Raw genomic sequence first — 20584 nt, 5'->3', positions numbered from 1 at the left:
GGCTCGTCTTACGCGAACAGATCACAAGATACACCTCACATTGATCCTCCATGAGATTATCTTTTTCGTTTCATTTCTCACAGAATGGATGAAGTGCATATAGTTCTTCTTCCTCGATGTGGGCAATGTGAGATCCTACGACACGTAGGTGTTTTTCATAAACAGAACCTCTGTATTTGTTAAGAATTGTCAAACAGATCATTCATGGCTAGGGACAATAAAGTTATGGGTTGTAATTCAACCTGATAACATGTAGTTTACAATCTGCTTTTCTTACAATTTTCTTACATCCAAACGCGTGTCCAGTTTATACATACAATTGAGCATGGGCGGATTATGGAAGATATGGACCAAACACACGATTAACCCCTCAGCACTCTACCGTGAGAGGATGAGTGCTGTGGACTGAAGTAGCGGTGTCCTCTTACTCTACCACCAGAACATATGAATCATTCGCAATGATGTCAGTTTGCAGAGGCGATATGATACATTGTGAGGCTTTTATTCTTGCGGAAAGTAATAAGGTGTGGGAACTTTGAAAGGGGAGAGGATCTTATTAAAACCTTTCGGAGCCGTTGGAAAGATAATGGAAGGACATGTGATCAATGCATCAAGAGTCGTTTTCAACTTTTGCCCCCATGTCCCTCATCCTAATGAAGTTAATTCCAGAGATTCCCTGGAGTTACCACGTCGTGGAGGGGCTGTCACTGAGGGGGGGTCCATGCATGGGGAACGGGTTTTCTACTGATTCTCATGATCTGATACGTGCAAATGTGATCTTTCCCCCACACTTACACCTTAGGACACCCTGCATATGCGCCAACGTACAAAAACCTACGCACACAGAGAGAAAGAGAGTTGTGTTGCACAGTAAAGACATCCAAGCGCTGTGAAGCCCAGAATGAGGACATCCCACACACAGCAGTGCTGCTTCCGTCAATCTGTGGACAGGTGTTGATGGCTAGGCTGGCATCTGCTTCTACACAAATCTTTCTCTTGGTCTCTCTCCCAGTCCCTGTCTCTCTCTCTCTCTCTCTCCATTGCTCTTTCTCCCTCTCTCTCTGTCTCAGACTTTTTCTCTTTCTGTATTTCGGTATTTCTGACTTGTTTCTCTGTCTCCCTCTTTAGTACGTGTCTCTCTCGTTGACTCCATTTTCCCCAGGATGAGATCACTCGGAGATTTCAATCCAGCTGCTCCGAGGCGCCCCTCCTACCCGTTCCACCTCAGTCGGAACCCTGCTAACTCACACCAGTGCCACTTCTTCCAGTCTAAAGCGCCCTCTGCGAGTCTGAAGATAGACAGTTCAGTAACTTAGCTTATGTCGCCACCTAGTGGACACATGTCCACACCGCAGGCACTGTTAAATGCTAAATGACTAAATGACTGTTGATCTTGACCTATGACACACAAACACACACAAGGCTGGATTGGTAATCTGGCATACAGGGAAAATGCCCGATGGGCTGACGCACTTGGGGCCAATATGATATTTAACGTATAAATCTTTATACATATTTTTTTTCTTAAACTTAAAATTGGCGACCGGCCCATAAAGCAGGGACAGCGACCCAGTGGTTCATTTTCCAGACTGACACTGGGCTGGCCCAATCACATTTATGAACTCTTTTGGTGTACTGGTGGGTGGTGTTGGTGATTGTAGTGGGCCAGTCTGAGCAAAAATGCCCGGGCCATTTTTTTGTCCCAGTCCTGCGCGCACCCACACATAGGCTTCATCTTTTATAACAGGGGAAGCATGAACTGATAAAGGCCATTAGGTGTTGAGGGTTCTTCTGCTTTTTGCAAATTGACTCATCAGGAGCACCAACTCTTCTTGTGTCGGACGAGACTGACATTTTCACTGGTTCTTGAGTTGACCAACATGACTAGGACACTTCCTTTTCTGACCTCCTCTTCCCTCAGCACAGAGTACAGGTCTCACCCAACAATTATCCAAGTGGAAATGTCAGCGACTTTCAGGGAAGTGAAAGTTCAGTGAGTTGAAAAAAAAAAAAGAAGAAAAGTTGTGCCTGATTGTTGTTTTTCGTTTTCCAAAACAGCAAAGTCTTTCACAGTACCTGTAGGAATCTTCTATGATGCAGTAAAACAAGCTCATATTTTCAATGCCTGCGCTCGGGGGAGCACCTGGAGAGGAACAATGCACAGGGACACGGCTGACATCAGCCATCGCTATGATTTGTTTTCCCTGCAAGGGACGACGACATCGCACTTCCTCAAAAAGGGAGCGGAGGGGTGGGTCGAGAATGAAAGCAGGAGAAAGGGAGGACGAGACGAGAGGGACGAGTTTGAGGAATCAGGAGAGCCGAGGTGGACTGCAGCTATGCAGAAGCACACTCCGCTTCTAGAGAAGCGGCAGCCAGGACTTGGTGGCACCGGTGTTTGAAGCTGAGGAAGTGAAGACGGACTGCGGGCGAATCAAACCTTTGTTTGCACTAGAGTGTTGTAACAACACAGGCTCGTGTCAGAGATTCTTAGGAATTCCCAAGCACACGCACACCGAAATACACACACACACACACACACACACACGCAAAACACCTACTCGCACGCAAACGCAGATACTTTCACAGTTCCCCTTGGGAAATAAAACTAGAGAAAAGGACTGAACAAGCATCTTTACTTATGGGCATGCAAACGATCTGCTCTCTCTGTCACTCTCTCCCTCCCTCTCGCCCTCTCTCTGGATCTCCCTCTCTCTCAGTCAGTGCGACTGTGCCCAGCTTGAGAGGCCAAGGAGCCTACTGTGTCCTTGCTATGCTGTCTGCTCCGGAGATGTGTGTGTGAGATGGGCGCTGTAGCTTGGATCTCAGCAGTGCAGGGGTTGTTGACCCTCTTGATCTGCCACCTGCCAAGCCAAACCCCCCACACAGCATTCACGTCAAACACAAAATGGAAGCGGTGCCAGTTTGCAGAACAGAATGCCCTGAGTCCTTACTTGCTCCTCTGGTTCTTGGCATCTTTCTGCATGTCGAGGCAGGCCATGGTGAACATCTTGAACTCCTTATAGTTCAGTTTCTGGAAGAGAGGTGGGCAGACGAACACGCACACACACACACAAGCAGACAGGCAGACAGACCAGGCCGACAGCTTAACCGAGGGTTGGCACAGCCTCACAGAGTCAAATGCCAGTCAGCTAAGGAAAAGAGTGCAGGTTGCCAAGTCCATGTTGACATTATACGTGAGGGACAAAAATGGTGCACACCTCGTCTCCAGACACGTCAAAGTCATGGAAGATCCTGCTGAGGGCGGGGCCCTTGAGGTTGAAGAGGAAGCCAGATGACTGGAACTCAGCAGGGCTGATGCACCGGCTTCCATCCATGTCCAGAAACTCAAACACAGGCCGCGAGTAACGGAAGAGGAAGTTCTTCTCCACGTGGAACTGAACGGGAAACACACACTCTGCTTATTGTATGTTTACAGGGTTAGGGGTTAAAAAAATGTCAGTTAAATATGGCTAACACCAATGCACTTGGTTTGGATTTGTCTTTCAATATTCTTTATAAAGTGGTCTTTGAAACCACAAACCAGGAAGTCGGTAATGTCTTCAATGTCGGTAATGGCAGTGTGGTCTATACAGTATGAAGGCCTCTTTGCTTCATCAAACCGATAGGGACACAAGATAAGATGGACAGGTTTCTATTTTCAGCAGTCTGAGTCGAGGGACAGATTATCACCATCTATGAATGGATGACTCATGCTCGGAAAGTAATACCAAAAACTCACCTACGTGTACACACACATACATGCCTACACAAACCGAAACACAAAAAGAGAGTGTTACCTCACTGGAGAGAAGAATGCAAACAAGCATGTAAAACTGCTCAAAGCCGATCTCCCCGCTGGCGTCCCAGTCCAGCATGTCGAAAGTGTGCAGGATCTCCTTCTTGTTCAAGTCAGTCACATGGTGCATGAAGTGGTAAAACTGGATGTCTGGGGAGGGAGGGAGGGAGGAGAAGGAGGGGGGGTTAACATGAGGAGAGGGGGTTAACATGAGGAGACGGGTTACCTGGAGAGGACACTGAGATTTTGTAGCCGTTTGTTTTAAATAATTGACGCACCATTCAACGTGTTTTTGTTGTGGAAATCCAGCAGTTTAAAATAGTCAACCAATATTTTGGCATTGCGGACAGACAGCAGACAATAAACACTGTCGAAGTCTAAAAAACTCAGCATAGATCCTTTTTTGAGTTTCATGATGGCAGACGAATTCAGAGAATTCGCCGCCCCACACAGCTAGAACAAGAACTCTGACATCACAATGACAATGTAGAATCTGGGCTGTATTTTATTTGGCTATAAATGGCCGAAACACAACTCGCTTAAAACAGGACCGTGTGAACACTAAACGGACCTAATGAAAAATGCAACAAAGTAGCAACTCATCCACTGATTCGGACCAAGCAAACGGACTAATAGGTGTGAAAGCACCTAAGTGTCTGCTTGTGTATTGTCCGGTGCGAAGTCTTGATTTTGCTCCGTCCGAGTCGTGTGTAGGCCTAACTGTTCCAGACCTTGGCTAGTTTTAATATAATGCGTTTTGGATCACATGTATTGCCCTGTCTAACCTATAACGTGTACCGATCATCATTGCCTGTCCGACCATTCTAATTAAATCTGCGCTCTGCGCTTGGACCCAACCCCGTCTGTTATTCCTTACACCTTTACAGAATTATAATTGCAAATGGCTAAACTTCAAACTTAACTAATTAGTTCACATTTGTGTGCAGATATTAAATTGTATGCCATGTTACTGTAATATTTGTGTTTTGTGGAGAAATTACCAGACAGTTCATTTTTCCTTCGGTCAAAAATCTCACGCGCCAACTGACCCTCGGTTACAATATTTAGTGTTACAGTAAGTGGACAACAGGCCAATAACAATTGAAATGCCTGCAATAGACCCCAACTGAGGGGGGTGCAAACACACGTGAAATGTCGTCTCGGGAAGGGGTTTCTTGGTAGCCTAAAGCAATTTTGGTTGGCCCCAACAAATCTTAGTCCAAGGTATTTGAAACGTTGGCAGCCCTATAAACGTTTTTCTTTACTATACGAAATATGGTGTTGGTTCATGCTTTTGCTTTGGGGTTCATACATTTTACAGTAATTAAGTGTGACCATGACATAATTTAGGTAGCTGGTCTTCTGCCAACAATTCAACAATGTTGTCCTTACGTTCAGGAAATTTAGAAAGCGAAGTTCCTCTTCACGGTCTGTACTTTTTTATGCGGGGGATTTCATTGGTTCTCAAATGTCGGGCACATATAAAACGCTAATTCCAAAGTACAGCATTTCAAAGTAGTTGTCTTGTGCTGTTGGATGTACATTTGAAGGTAAGGCGAATGCATGTTAATGTGAGATTTACTTTTCTGTTTAATATTTTGTACAATTAGAGTTTTAAAGATTGTATTTTATTTTACACATATGGAAGTGACGTATTAAGTTGAGGTTGTTTAGAGACATGCGCTGTAGAGGGGGAGTAGAAAAAAGGTGTCGGGGTTGAATGTTTAACGAATGTTGCTTGGCTAATAAATTGAGTCCGTACAGCTTTATTTAATGTGCCTGCATCACTTTCATAACCTACGTTGACGACTGGATTATGAACAAGCTTGCTTTAACCCCTCTTACATTAATGCATTTACAATGTTGTGTGCTTGGTGTATGAGATTACTGTAAGAATGTGGGAACATAACTCTTAACGTTGGCTACAGTCATATGTCCAGCCTTTTTACTTTACAGTAACATGTTCCAGCTGAATTCATGCTGGGTTTTTAATGTCTATGATATCTTTATGAAATAACTCCCTTCTGTCTCCCTCTCTGTCCATAACTCGTATTTCTCCCTCTGTCCACACAACCCTCTATTTATCTCTCTTTCTCTCATCCTCTCTCTTTTTTTATCTCTCAGATGGGGTGGTCCCTACTTGTTGTCATCATGGTCACTCTTCAACTGCCTGGAGGCCAGCTTTCTCCTAGCTATTGGACTATTCTACCCAATGGTAGAAGCTTACACCTGATATCTATCTAAATATTTGTTTTATGATATAAAGTAATACCAAAGTGCCTAGAATGTGTATGTTTTTGTGAATCGGTGTAAATACATGTCTATGCCTGTGCTTTTGTTTGGTGTGTCTGTGCATGTGCTTGTGTTTGCTTCTGTGTGTCTGCTTGTGTGTGTGTGTTTGTGTGCCAGTTGTTGTGGTGGAGGTGGATGGTTTCTCCATGTTTCACCACACCTTGACCTGCCTGGGTGCCCCTGAGACGGGGCAGCGGCCAAGCGAGGTGGTGGAGGGGGAGATCGCTTGGAGGAGAAATGGAAAGGAGAAGGAGCAGAAAGGCAACAGTTACCGGGTGGCTCTGGAGGAGCATCTGGGGGGAGGAAACTACAGCTGCCACAGTAGAGATGGAGCTCTGCTGAACCACACCACAGTGCTGCTGAAGACGACCACTGGGAAACCAGGTACAGATCCAGAACTACTTTGTTACATGGTAACACAGTACCTACCCTATGTAGCGTGGTAGGCACATTTAAGATTAGCAATAATTTATAATCAAGTATAGTAGTTCTTGGGGGCATCCCCTCTGATTCGTGAAAGGGACAGAGGAAACCTTGTTTAATAATATTTAATAATAGCAATCGTAATAATCAGTCTAATCTTAAGTAGTGAATTCTATGAAAGTAGAGCAGATCATATAACGTGAGAGATGTGCGAGTATTATACACAATGATTTATTTAAGAGAATGTAATTATACTGAAAACATACCACATAAGTTAGGGGTTAGTTGGGCTAAAGTAGTACAGTAGGCCTAAATTCTAATGAGAGGGAGGGGGAAGAAGGTGAGGAAGACGTAGAGAGGAAGAGGCTTCTATAGTAACAATGGACGATCAATGGCAACTGACCTAACGATGGTTAGGTTAAATCATTTGTAAAATACAATCAAACATCAACAATTAAATCACAACATGCTAATATGTCACAAGTAAGAAATATTGCAAATCACAGTTACTTTTGTCGGTTTGAAGAACGGAGTCAATGGTTCGTTATGTCCAACAAATAGAAAACTGAATCTCTCGTCAAAGTTCCGGGCGCTCAGTGAATGTGTATAAGGAATAGGTTAGAGAGTGCACCTCAACTTAATCCTACGAACGAGCGGGGGTGATTGTACGTTTGGGGGTTTTACACTCCAAAGAACAGGGGGTTATCCATGTGAAGGTGACCTCTCTCATTGGTCAGTTACTTCCACCTTGGCGTCGTCCTGGGATCTGCCCAGAGGTGTGAAGTGGCTTTTAGTTTTGAGTTCCGTTATCTAAAATGTCCATGGAATGTTTAAACTTCAGAATATAACAATGCAACGTTCATAAATGTTTTTCTCAGTATGATACAATTATTTTGATATCAAGGTTGACTGACTATACTAACTAACTATACAGACTAACTATACCTGAAGGGGAGTCACACTCAAACATCAATTACACAACGTTCTAAGTAAATGAGAGAAACACACTACAACACATCGACTACTGTCATTGAATTAGTGTCCATGAGCCATGTAGTCCTTGAGAATATGTTTGTAAATCCACAAAAGAAAGTTCTTCCTTATAATCCTTTGTCTGATACTGTGAGACCATGTGGCCTCTGTTCCTGATCCCATGCTGAGCCAGGAGCTTTGAAGCTCCTGCTCTGGGAGATAAGGACAAAAAGGGAAGACCCTTTCCTTGTTGGGGGTGGGAGAAAGGTGTGGATGGTACCGTGCTTTGTCTGTTGACTCTCTGCTACACCTAAATCCCCACCTATTAATTTAGGGACATTTTCTGTAATCAATCACTCAATCAATCTGCCCATCTATCTGTCCATAGATAGATCTATCTAAATACAGTATCTACAGTATCTATCTGCCTTCCTGTAAATACAGTATCTATCTATTTGCCTTCCATAGTATGTGCCTAAATTCCTAAAACAACCTGCTGAACATGCATGACTTGAGGAATGTGTTTCTGTGTGTGTTCACGTGACCAGACAATCTGACATGCACAACGCAGAACTACAGTGGCGAGTTCCGCTGTTCCACCCAGAGTCTGAGAGAGGAAGAAGTCATCCTAGTTAGTGCTGCCCGGTAAGTTTAGTCAAACACACAATCAATACTCACACTGGCAGCAATCAAGTTCAGTTTGTGAGTTCATAGTTTATAACAATGTGAATGTCAAATGTACTTGGTGTACAAAAATGGTGTTTAATGATTTTTTTCCCCCCTATATTACACATGTATCCTCCAGTGGCAGTACAGATGGGGTTGACTGTACTGTGGACGAGAGAGATGAACAGTGGACGTGCCGTTCAGGCAAAGTGGACATCACCTGTTCAGTGGACGGCAGTGGGAATAATATTTCCTGTCTGGACAGGAAGCACTGCCCCTACAATGAGGAGGCTGAGCGCATGGTTCTCACAATCTACACCAGGAATCGAAACCACAACTTGAGGGAGTACACCCAGAGCTTCTTCATATCAGAGATAGGTGAGATACATGATGACAGTGAAAATGAAGATGAAAAGAGTGAACTCAACTTCATCTAAATGATGAGTCAAAACCATTTCCGTTTCTCACCCTATCTCCTCCCTTTCTCCTATCTCCCTCTACCTGCCCCACTCCTCTCTTTCTCTTTTTTTTCCTCCCTCTCCCCTCACCCTTTCCCAGTGAGACCAGACAAAGTGTCCATTCGGAAGGTGAACCAGACCACTGTTGAGTGGAGCTACCCTGAGTCCTGGAACACCCCGTACTCCTTCTTCCCCCTCACCTTCCAGGTCCGACACATCAGGAAGGGTTTGTGTAATGACACTTCAAACAAGGTGAGAACACCAACCACTCTGTCAGTTATGGTCTGTGATGGCACTTTGTATATGAGAGCTTTATTTGCAATTCGGACCTCTATATAGTATGCTCACTGGATGTTTACGTTGTATGTGTGACAGATTTAGGCAACTTAGAGTTGAAATCCTTTTTTGGTGACCTTATCATCAACTCCGCCAAAGTCATTTCCATGTCATGGTTCTCAATAAATGCTCAAATCTAATATGTGAGGGTCTTGACTGAACTGAAATACATTTACAACCGTGCAATTTTGGTCTTTGATTTTCTGCTGCGCTATGTGTATATCACTTTGGATAAAGTGTCAGGTAATGGACTAAGTGTGTTTGTGTTTTTGTGTGTGGTGTGTTTGGATTTGTGTGTGTTTTCAAAGCATCACCCTACGGACGGAAACCAGTGGTCCATAAAGAGGAGAAAAGGCCTGGTTTGTGTCAGATCTCAGGATCCTTTGTGTAACTCAACCTGGAGTGAGTGGACCCACTACAAGTGAGGAAAAACAGCTATCTTTCTTAACTCGCAAGCGCTTACATATTGCACCACTGTGCTTATGGCTATCAAGTTCTCTAGAAATGCTGGAATACAAATCCACACACAACACAGATTAAAAACTGTCTATTCTATAATAAAAAAAACACTGTTTTTTTCAGTTTCAAGAAAAGAAGACATAGCACACGGACATGAAGATCAGCCTCCATGTAGCACTGATCACAAATCAACCATCCCAGAACCCAGGTCAACACTTATGGCCTCGCCTATCACAGAACCCATGGGAATTGATTAAGCTTACCCTCACTATGCCCTAAGACTACTTGATCATTTATTCAGGCTGTACACTCTCATAGAGAAATGGAGAAGGTTTGAATGTCTAGATAAATGTTTCTCTAAAATAACAAAGCTCTATTAAATTATTTATTTTTGTATTTTTGTATTTTAAACATGTGATATTCATAATTTATTTACATGAGATAAAGGAGTAATTGTGTGTTAAATTGTATAAGATGTAGTGTAAAGACTTATTAAACTGCTTGCATGTAAAAAACTAATATTGATGTGTGTTTGGATTCCTCTAAATATGGTGCAACTAGCCACTGTCAACATCACAACACTTGGTCATTTAGAAACCGTGTGTGTGTTGTCTGACACAGGAAAGTGCAGTTAGCCCACGTAAACCAGGGGCTAGGTGAAGCTAAAGCACGCAGAAAGAAGAAAATGGAGCACGCTTGCAACAGGGTATCTGTTACTCTGGTTGGCCAAATTCCGTCCATTGTTGTGTTGCTGTCAAACATACAGCAGGCAAGAAACACTTCAAAACACAACATTCCACCTATCAGACTGAGGGACTAACTACGACATCTCGATCAGCCCTGTGGCAGAATTTCACCAAGGAATTCCACGTCACATGTGTGGAAACTCCAACCCATCAAAACGATTTGTGACCACATGGGGTCCAATAAACTGTAGGCTTGTGTCGTTCCTGTCCGTGGTTAACCTGTCGTGGACCGCTGCTTCAGTTCCCTGTGAGGAAAAGCAGAAGTGGTGTGAGGATGTGACAGCATTCTGGTCGACCCGATGCTGCCAAGATTCACTTCAAAACAACTGAAACCCTGTGGAACCAGGACATGGGTGAAACCGTGTACTGCACCTGAGGATTGGTGGAAAACCCGACGCATGCCCCCTAAACACACACACTCTCACAGAAACACATACATGCATACATCACACATACATAAACGTGCACGCACACGTGCATAGTCACACAGCCATAATTATACACACACATTATCGCTCTCACACACACATATATAATCACACACAAACTCACAGACACAAACGTATCCACATGTAAAATGTTATCAAACCTAGACATGGCCTTGACATTCCTCATATTTTCCTCATTTGCATGGCATTATACACTTTGGTAATATTGTGACCTCGGACCTACACTAAATTCACATACATTTCCTAGTTGCATCTTACAAATAACTAACTTATGGCTATGCAGGCATAAGCAAACTCTCGAAAACAGCATAATGACAGTTTATCAATGATACAAGCAATATAATTCATAGGCAGGCATATTTCTCTCCTGGACATGACCACGGGTCATGTTCTCACAAGCTGAAATAGCAGGGTATTTATCAAACATTGTTTATTATATTCAGAACATTCAAATCAGTGGAAAAATCATAGAGTAATCATTATTTGTAATCTTTATTTGTTGTTACTTGATCAGTGGTAAATGACAGACCTCTTCACTTTACAGAATATACCTCCCTCTAGTGGCTGATGTGCTGAATGTGAACCCATATACCAGTTCATACATGTCATCATTCTCAAACAGCCTCATATATCAGACACCAATTAAAACCACACATTTTTTTTCAGTAATTGATTGGAGATTGTGTAAACTTTGTAATGAACTTCATACAGTTACTAGAGGTTATGGGATGGTTTATTTGGTTGACATGGCAACTAGGACATGTTGTGAAGATGTTTCTTTGGATCCCTATCCAAAGATATCGCTCCACCATCCTATTGAAGGTCAAAAAGATGTAGTTTAATATGCACACAATAAAGACACAAAGTACAGGAAATGCAGTGTAACAAATACACAAATATAATTTGAAATACACATTTGTGAATTTAAACAATGACTTTGAACAAGAAAGTTATCTCAATACATATCAGAATCAGAAAAGGATTTTTATTCGCTCATCTATATATAAATACACAAAAAAACATATTTTGAAGAAATAATTAATGGACTTACGTTTGAGCGTCTCAGCAGCTTTCTCAAAAACGGTCACCTCTTTCTCTGGTTCTACAGTTAGAAAAAACACATCGTCATTACTGTTCTCTTATTGTGTCTCCTAAATATACCAACACCATGTCGATTTTACACACAGTGTGGAATGCCCAGACAAACCTTGGCCGGGTTTCCCAGATTCATTGAGATTCGTTGAGACCTTACCTTTTACGCATGTAGGAAAAGATTTGGACCAAACACTGTCTATTTGACAAGTAAGACTTTTGGATCCTTCCATCTTGTAGCCATGAAGACACTCAAATGTGACATAAGATCTGTATTTGAATGGTGGCATGCTTCTTTCTATGAAATAAGCATTCTCGACCACAGGGTGTGGACAAGTTACATCTGGAGGTAAAGACATGAACGCATGTTATATTAACACTACAGAATAGTAATTGTATCCTAAAACTTTAATATAGATATTGTTTTAGAATGTTATTATTCGTCTGAACAGAGAATTCAGGCTAACACCTTCAACCATGGTGAGATTCACCTATACACGTGGGTGGGTTTGGGTAAAACTGTCCTGTTTTGTCACAGTGCAAAATTCGGGATCCATTGAGAGTAAGGTCCCCGTGGCAACGATACTTGGCCACTGCTCCATAACTATAGGACTTCTTTGCATCCAAAACAACTCCGTTCTCTATATGAGGGGGTGGACCACACTGAACCGCTGAAAGAAAAAAATGAAATAAACACTCAAAACCACCAACAGAAGGTTGAAGTTGGACTGTCAATATGACCAGCTCTGTTTCAACAACTGTTTGTTAATCAGTCACTCACCTTCACACACCGCAACTCTGTTGGACCAGCCCGCCGCCTTGCACACTCTCCTACCCGTCCCCAGCAATCTATGACTGAAAAGACACACATGACAGAAATATATGCAGTGCACCACAGTCCTGTATCCCTACAAAAACTCAGACAGCTTACATGGACGAGAAAGGAAAGATTGGACGGCACTGACTCGTTGTGGGTTTCATACATTTCTGAAGCTAGACCTTGAATGCACACTAAGAACGGGAACAAATGGCTTGTAGAGGTCACAATCCTGTTTTTGTCTTTTCTAGAACATAATATCTAAACATACATTTGCATGTCTTACTCGTTGCCTTGGGTTCATCTTGTAATTCCTGCCGCATAGCTTTGTCCGTCCATGAAGGACTTCTTCTCTGAAGTAACCGAACATTTTAGAGTTTTAAAGATAACGACTGATACTAACCCTTCGTGGCAGTGCGCTTCAGCTATGCTCCCAAAGTCCGTCCCTTCTCTGATATCATACCAACCATTCAACACCTCTCCTGGTGCACCACAAGCCACCTCTGTGGACAGAAGAAATGTCTGAAGTTAGATCCTAATTTCCCAGCACGTAAACTAGTGTAGGGTGTAGCTTGGTGGTCAGTCAGAGGACTGGTTCAAATCCTCCATTGTACAATATGCTGCTTTGGATCAAATGTCTCTGAGATGAAAATGTAATGTCATATATTTATAGATATATAATTCATATCCCGATAGTTACTTTGACAGCCTTCTTGTATCGGAGTCCAGCTGTCTCCAAGGCAGACCACAGACAGGGATCCTGCCCCTGTGTAGCCTGTGTCACATGCAAACACTGCCTTCGACCCCTTGGGGAAAGATGTTTGGGAGAAGTATTCCTCTTTCAGGTGCATGTTCTCACCTGTCGGTCTGGAGCACTGAGCTGGAGGGAGAGAAGACGAGCAACATCAAATATCCAAATAGACATGTTACTTTTATTTATCTGACCATGTTGGCAGTAAACAGAACAACAAGAACATCATTCGATGGACACGGTGCTTGGTTGGGTTTTTGGTTGGGAAGACAATCTGTGCTGCTTGCAGGGCAAACAACATAAAAAATATTCAAATAATATCTCACCTTGAACAGCATCGGACACAAAGGTGAGTAAAATTGCGTAAAATATACAGAATACCGGAATTCCATTGCTATTGGGCATTATAGTGTCTGTGGCTGGACTAGTGGTAGTGAACCGAGCAACTGAAATAAAGACAGACAATTGTGACATACCGGAGACCAGCATGCGGACTGGTTATGAACTTGAAAAACAAAACTATGACACAAGCACACGTACACACACATACTCCCACACACTGATAATAGAGGTCCACTCGTTCAAACAGATATGCCATTTATCTGATCTTGCCAAATCGAGTTTTGGGATCATTTACGTAATGCTTTTACGGTAGATTACATGGAAGATTAGACGATCTATGGTATTGTTTCAAGTGATTTCTTCTATCCCTCTAATAATGTTCAAGTTATACATTGATTCAAGGTGGGACTGACATATACTTAGTTTTCATTCTAACAAGTTGCGTATTTTAAGAAGTGAAGGTCTGTCCTATGATACCACTAGGATACCACTAGATGGTAGTGTTACACCATACACTAATGTGATCGACAAATGTTTTGCATCTCTGCATTTTATTTGATATGTCTGATCATCTGAAACAACATTTATTGTACTTATTAAAACTATTTAACGCATTATCTAAAGTTTTAAAATGATTGTTGTATTGTCTTGTATGCAATAGGCCAAACGGATTGTCCCTCAATATTTTATACACAGTAGGTACTTCCACCTCTTGTAGCACCTCAACAAAGTTTCATTGGGAATGTTTCAACCAGCACTTTCAATGCAGTTTGTTTACCACACGGCAGTTGAACAAGTTATTGTAACATTATACTGTAGGACATTTAGGCTTGCAACCTATATATACAGTTATGACCACCTTTGAATGAACCTTACATTATCAGATAGACGGTTCTGTAGTTTGACTATGAATATAATGGTATGTCATGGATAATATGGGTAAGACTTTATCACCAGCTTAACTAGGAGGACAGGACGTTATACTTATGGAGAAATAGGTCTTCAGTATGTTGCTTATGAGTAATATATTCCATATATGACTTTGTGGGACATATGCTACTTAAACAAACTGACTGATGTGTTAGGAAGACCACTCAGCATATCCACTGGTGAATTCAGTGTTTAATAGAGCTATTTCAGGCAAATTATACAATGAGACTCCAATATGTCAGTTTCACTCCAGCAGATGAAAAGATTGGAGGGCATACAAACACACACAGAAATTTGTTAGGAATCCCTGTCCCCATGATAAAATCTATGCCCGGTTTTAAGTTGGTAGCAGAGATATTAATAGGCCTAGGCTGCATGCGGCCCAAGGGGCCTGGTTTACCGCCCCGCGCCTGATACCCTTGGAAAAGAAAACATGGGTGTGTGTGTCTGTTTGTGCCTCATAGAAATATAGTCTGTCTTAATTGTAATCCACAATATGCATTTACATTTTGTGTGCGAAAGCTTTTAAGGTAAACCAGGCAAATGATCAAACGTTAACTTCGCCAAGCCATTATTGCTTGATGCTTGTATTTCTTTTTGTAAATATATTTGTAAGAAAAACAATGTGATGCAATGGATGATATTATAACGTTGAGTTTAGTGAATGTAATTATATAATTTTAAACATAAGGCTACATTAAGCTAATGATTATATATAGCGTTTTCTGAGCGGTTAGGGAGTTGGGATATTAAACAGAAGGTTGTTGGTTCGATACTCGGCCATGCCAAATGACGTTGTGTCCTTGGGATATATATATATATATATATAATTTATAGTGCCTGATTTTGCTTTAAACCTTTATAGACATAAGCATGAATAAACTTGCTGAATAAAATTCGAGGGTATAACGGTAGGCTTATTCATTGTTTGTTCATTAGGACATGGTTTAGTGTTGGTATTTTATCAGACAGACAATAACCCATATGGTCTAATACGTGACTGTTCGACTGCGGTCCATACCTTGAACAAACACACACACTGGTTAAGTGGTTGGAGCGGGACACCGCGTGGGATGAGGCAGGGAAGGCGGGCTGGCAGGCAGGCAGCGTGGTTGGGTTGAAGTGGACAGCTGATAGTCAGCGTTAGCTGTGTTTGGGGGCGTTTCTACCCCCACCCTTCTTCCCCCCACCACCACCTCCACCACCACAACCGCCACCCCACCCCGCCTGTCACGCCCCTTTCCCTCTGGGGCTACTCCGCTGTAGTGTGTGATCCCAGAGATGGTCCAAAGTGATTCCTCTGGGAAGAAAGAGCGCAAATCATTTCTCCCAAGCGCGAGAAGCGGAGCTCGGGACAGCCTCATCTGTGTGATTAGCGCGTCCTTCATCTGACTAGAGAAATACTTGGTGAATAAAGAAAGGCGAACATTTTTCAACAACTGAATTCTCACGGAGGACTGGAAAAGTGACGTTTTGATTTTTCTTATCTTTTGGTGAACCAAGCGCTCCTTGATTCTGAGGGTTGTCGCTGACTGCGCTTCTGTCATCCCACCGCGTGGTTCATGTTCAGTGGTGTGTTTGTGTATTTGTTTTCTCTCTCTGTTACTCTCTCCGTGAATAGTTGACACACGGTGCACATAACCCTGAATGTTGACAGCTCCCCTTTCCTCCTACAAGTCGGATCTTTTGTATATTAAGAGAGGAAACCAAACAAGAAGTGAGCGAGACCGCGCCACTTGCTCCGCGCAACATCGATTCTCACTCTCTGACAACGCGTTCAATAGGAAGGGAGGCAGAAATAAACTGCGATCTAAGGAGGGAGAGAGAGAGTGTGGGACAGAGAGAAAGAGAGAGAGAGAGAGAGAGGGAGAGAGAGAAACGAGTGAAGGGGAGGAGGAGAAGTGTGTTTTGATGTTTGGGATTCAGGAGAGTATCCAGAGAAGCGGTAGTAGCATGAAAGAAGAGCCGATGGTGGCCGGGATGAATACAGTGCGAACTTGGATGCAGGGGGCCGGGGTGCTGGACGCCAACACAGCCGCCCAGAGGTAAGCCTGGGGCCGCTTCCACTGCACGGCCCCCCTGGGTGTGGAAACGGAGCTCTCTGCTTTTCTAAAAGGGGGACAATTGGTCCAATGGAGTGTGTCGCTGATAGCTTTTGATTCTTATTTTTATTACGCCGCTTAAGGTTGCTGTAGGCAAAATTAACAACAGATAGGATACAGTTATATTGACGGAGGCAAGGACATTGAATGTAGAGCATTATGTTACTTGTTTGAAAAAAGTAAAGAACGAATAGCCTATTTAAAAAGCAATTTGTGTTTTTTTTAAACAAATCCTGAAGCACTACAACTCTATCTAAATTCAGATTTGATGAGATAACAGTAGATTACAGGCTACACTCGAGCTTCTCTTCTTTCTTTATAGTTTTAGTTCTTTATATAAGATGGTCTGCATAGGCTACAATCCAAAGCAATAACATTTCCGTTTATTTAGGCAATTGCACAAATAAAATACATAAATAAACCCACAGAAAAACGTTTAGTATGGACACGTTTTCATGCACAAAATGAATTAATGAACTTAATCCGTATTTCTCAAACCATGACACTAATTATAGACAGGCTATAGTGCATTGATTAAAATCCTTTGTCACAGAGCAAATACAATTTGAGTTCACGTGGTAAATAGAGGCCATGTGAAATGTGAATTTCGAATTTAAATTTGTTGATTACACAGAACTGAGAAACATTTTGAGTACACATTCACTGTGTTTTGCGTTGTTGTAGAAATTGTTGTTTATATGTTTGAATGTATGCACTTGGATATGAAGAAAGTTTTTTATTTTTTATTTAAGATTTATAATCGTAACACACTTGTAAAAGATGATGTGCTCATTGAGCTGGGTTCTGCTTTCATTCGCAGCGGAGTTGGTCTCGCCCGGGCTCACTTCGAGAAACAGCCGCCCTCCAATCTTCGGAAGTCCAACTTCTTCCACTTTGTTTTGGCTCTATACGACAGACAGGGACAACCGGTTGAAATAGAGAGAACAACTTTCATCGGATTTGTAGAAAAGGAGAAGGTAGGTCTTTTTAATATTGAATATTGGATAAACTCATTTATTTTATGTTGAAATAAAAAAAAAATGTTCAGTGCAATGCCACCATCGTCTAATTTAGGATATAGGCTACCAAACAATATTTTTTGAAACGTTTACTTGTTATTTTAGCTGAAAATATTTGATTTATTTTGACTTGATAGTTATATTCGATACTTGTAGTTGTCCATGTAGCCTATTTATTAATTCAAAACGTTCAACTACAACTCTGAGATGAGTAGCCTATCATATGGCTTCATGTTAACCGGCACATTTGAAAATAAATTAAGCCTTTTTAACGATAATAGCCTATAAGTGATAATAAATGTGAATTACATGTTTTTAAACTGTTTGACATTGTCTATATGGACCTATAGTAATTTAGACAATTGGTATTAATGAGTAAATTATACTTAGGAAAGAAAAAAGAGGGGTTGCTGCCCTGTTATAAATAATATTGTTCAGTTGAGTTATTGAAAATAATTGAGGTCTAAAGCATTATACAAGCGTGGTCACTATGAACTTTTTTGTCAAGTGGAATCTCGGTATCATTGTGGGTCATCTTTAAATCGTGATTGTCACGGGTCCACGGAGACAGCAACAGAAATTGAACTTTTGAAAGAATCTCCCGAAGTTTCCGTCAAGAAACTCAGAGAAAAATGACAGAATCACAGAGGTTTTATATGATCCCGTTGGTCCGCAGTGACCTGAGTGTTGGTTTTCGCAGGAAACGACTGGGGAAAAGACCAACAATGGGATCCATTATAGACTGCAGCTCCTCTACAGTAACGGTAAGGTCCGTTCTCACAAACACATGGAGTGAAAAAGTGCTCATGGTTCTGGACAATTAATGTCATGATAGCCTTGCCTCGCCCAATTCCCTTGGGACCCCTCACACAGCCTACCTAAGCTAAACCCCAAACTTTACGACTTCAATGTTGTCATCTCACTCTCGTTTAGGTTATCATAGCATATAGGCCTATAGATTACATTTTCAGCGTTATATTCTATTGTTATAACACAAACATACAAATGATCATTGTCAGGCTATGATAGCCTTCTTTTATTAAGTTAGGCCTACCTTATTAATGGACACTATTATTATGAATACAATCAGGTTTATTATTAGGGTCCTCCATCAGGAGTTAACCTTTTGTTGTTATCATTAATAGAGCATATCATTAATATTTTTTTTTAACCACTACCAATTCTAGTTTGGTCGGCCGAAGAGACAAGCGCAGACAGCAGCTACGTTTCAAAGTTCTCAAAATTCTATTTGTTTGAAAATGTACCCTGCGTGCTTTTAAATTATTTACCAACCCCTTGGTTTTTCTTCTTCTAAGTGATAATTTCAAATTTATTTCATGTTTCTTGTTATTAATTAGTTCAATAATGCTAACGAAAGACATTTTTGAAAGTGAAGTCTCGCCAATTATGCCATTCTTATGGAACGGTCAATGTTTCAGCACACACCATTCCAATATCACAATATTTTCGATATAAGGAGTTCTGATATTAACATATTTAGTAAGGAGACGTGTTGATTAATGTCAAATTTTTGCTATTTCCAGGAATCAGGACAGAACAGGATTTTTATGTGCGTCTAATCGACTCCATGACCAAACAGGTAAGAACTGAATGCTGCTCTGACTCACTACAGCTATAGAGAACTGTATTGTGCAGTGAGTAAGAAAGAGACCGGTGCGTGCATATGTGTGTGTGTGTGTGTGTTTGTGTCCAACTGCATGTGTGTGTTTCCATATCCCTAGGGGACCTATGCAATGTTGTTATGGTTTCCTCTTCCAGTCTCTCCTCAGTCCTGCTTCTGAGTCCCCCCACATCAGTACAGTGCAGCCTGCTTGATAAACGACCTGTCTTACCTGTGGAATACATTTAAAAAGGGCCAGAGAACCAGAGGACATGTATCCATACTCCTACACAGTCTATGGGAGCGAGTGGAGTGTGTGTATTTGTGTGTATGTGTGTGTGTGTGTATGTGTGTGTGTGTGTGTGTGTGTGTGTGTGTGTGTGTGTGTGTGTGTGACTGAGACAGTGATGCATACCAGCTCACTCTTACAGGACCTTGACCCTGATTTCCTCAATGTGAAACAGGACAAGCAACACCTCAGAACTAGCATGGGCTCCAGACATCACAACACCACAGAGCAGCTCACTCAGAGACCAAGTCCATCTCACTGTTTAGTTCAAGCACACAGCATCGATCAGAATATTCTGGATCCTTGGACTGATATTCTCTTAAGAAAGGCTTATTAATAAAAAAAAACTTATTGACAAAACTTTTTTTGGGGGGGGGGTTAAATGTGTTTGGCTGCAACAACAGACTGAAATACAGACAGAGCAAGAGAAGAAACACCATTGTTTGCATGTGCACGTGTGTATGCATGGGTGTATAAGCATGTGTGTGTGTGTGTGTGTTTATGTGCATACAGGCACAGGGTGATCACAGCCCTGGAGAGTGTGTTGAGAGGTTTTGGAGGAAAACAAGATTGAGGTTTTTGGACGAGGTGCTTTAGAGACCAGATGGTGCACTATACTCCAGTCTGGCACTCCAACTGCTGAGGACACACACACACACACACACACACACACACACACACACACTCAGTATCTCAGTCAGAACAGAGCGTTCTCATTCAGGAGGACTGAAACCACCTCCTCAGAGTCCCAGGGCAGACAAGCTTGTCAGTCATGCTACACACTTCCTAGACGAAACACATCATGATTGTACGTTAATGTGTGTGTGTGTGTTTGAATGTTCCATCGCTTGGTCCTTCCCAGTTGCTGGGTGCCGAGTAGAAACCATCACACACCAATCAGCGAAGCAACGGTTCACAGTGACCCCTCCCCCAACCACTGTCTACGTCATGACTGAACCCTTCTATTTCTCCTCCTCCTCTTCCTCCTCTTCCTTCTCGCCCCCCTCTGTCTTCCCCAGGC

At 42.1% G+C, this 20584-nt stretch overlaps 4 protein-coding genes across 5 annotated transcripts in view; 2 read left to right on the top strand and 2 right to left on the bottom strand.

Moving 5' to 3' along the window:
• Window positions 1-2637: 2637 nt before the first annotated feature.
• Window positions 2638-4227, bottom strand: LOC146302662 (EF-hand calcium-binding domain-containing protein 9-like). Its single transcript, XM_084699135.1, has 5 exons — window positions 4078-4227; window positions 3801-3949; window positions 3222-3398; window positions 2955-3034; window positions 2638-2864 (listed from the first exon to the last, which is right to left on the bottom strand). The coding sequence occupies exons 1-5, from the start codon at window positions 4211-4213 to the stop codon at window positions 2717-2719; spliced, it is 690 nt and encodes a 229-aa protein (XP_084555261.1). The 5' UTR covers window positions 4214-4227; the 3' UTR covers window positions 2638-2716.
• A 1289-nt stretch (window positions 4228-5516) lies between these two features.
• il12ba (interleukin 12Ba) lies at window positions 5517-9859 on the top strand. The gene is made up of 7 exons (XM_084699134.1): window positions 5517-6014; window positions 6209-6475; window positions 8035-8131; window positions 8292-8530; window positions 8711-8862; window positions 9255-9367; window positions 9529-9859. The coding sequence occupies exons 1-7, from the start codon at window positions 5924-5926 to the stop codon at window positions 9560-9562; spliced, it is 993 nt and encodes a 330-aa protein (XP_084555260.1). The 5' UTR covers window positions 5517-5923; the 3' UTR covers window positions 9563-9859.
• Window positions 9860-11076: 1217 nt separating this feature from the next.
• Window positions 11077-13733, bottom strand: LOC146302660 (membrane cofactor protein-like). The gene is made up of 8 exons (XM_084699133.1): window positions 13587-13733; window positions 13210-13389; window positions 12913-13012; window positions 12474-12547; window positions 12184-12363; window positions 11853-12035; window positions 11652-11702; window positions 11077-11413 (listed from the first exon to the last, which is right to left on the bottom strand). Exons 1-8 carry the CDS (start codon window positions 13663-13665, stop codon window positions 11388-11390), a joined length of 873 nt encoding a protein of 290 aa, XP_084555259.1. The 5' UTR covers window positions 13666-13733; the 3' UTR covers window positions 11077-11387.
• Window positions 13734-16145: 2412 nt separating this feature from the next.
• Window positions 16146-20584, top strand: part of LOC146302659 (transcription factor COE1-like) — a 54524-nt gene continuing 50085 nt past the window's right edge. For both annotated transcript variants that reach the window (XM_084695809.1, XM_084695800.1), the window contains exons 1-5: window positions 16146-16577; window positions 17455-17611; window positions 18354-18417; window positions 19198-19253; window positions 20583-20584. The exon at window positions 20583-20584 is cut by the window's right edge and continues 72 nt beyond it. In XM_084695809.1, the coding sequence (XP_084551935.1) occupies window positions 16180-16577; window positions 17455-17611; window positions 18354-18417; window positions 19198-19253; window positions 20583-20584 (677 nt within the window). In that variant the 5' untranslated portion in view covers window positions 16146-16179. The remainder of the gene's footprint in view (window positions 16578-17454; window positions 17612-18353; window positions 18418-19197; window positions 19254-20582) is intronic.

Source organism: Hypomesus nipponensis, chromosome 1 (assembly GCF_054491055.1).
Source record: "Hypomesus nipponensis isolate SF chromosome 1, ASM5449105v1, whole genome shotgun sequence".
Lineage (NCBI taxonomy): Eukaryota > Metazoa > Chordata > Actinopteri > Osmeriformes > Osmeridae > Hypomesus > Hypomesus nipponensis.
The sequence above is the reverse complement of the archived record's forward strand: the minus strand, read 5'-3'. Positions and strand labels throughout refer to the sequence as shown.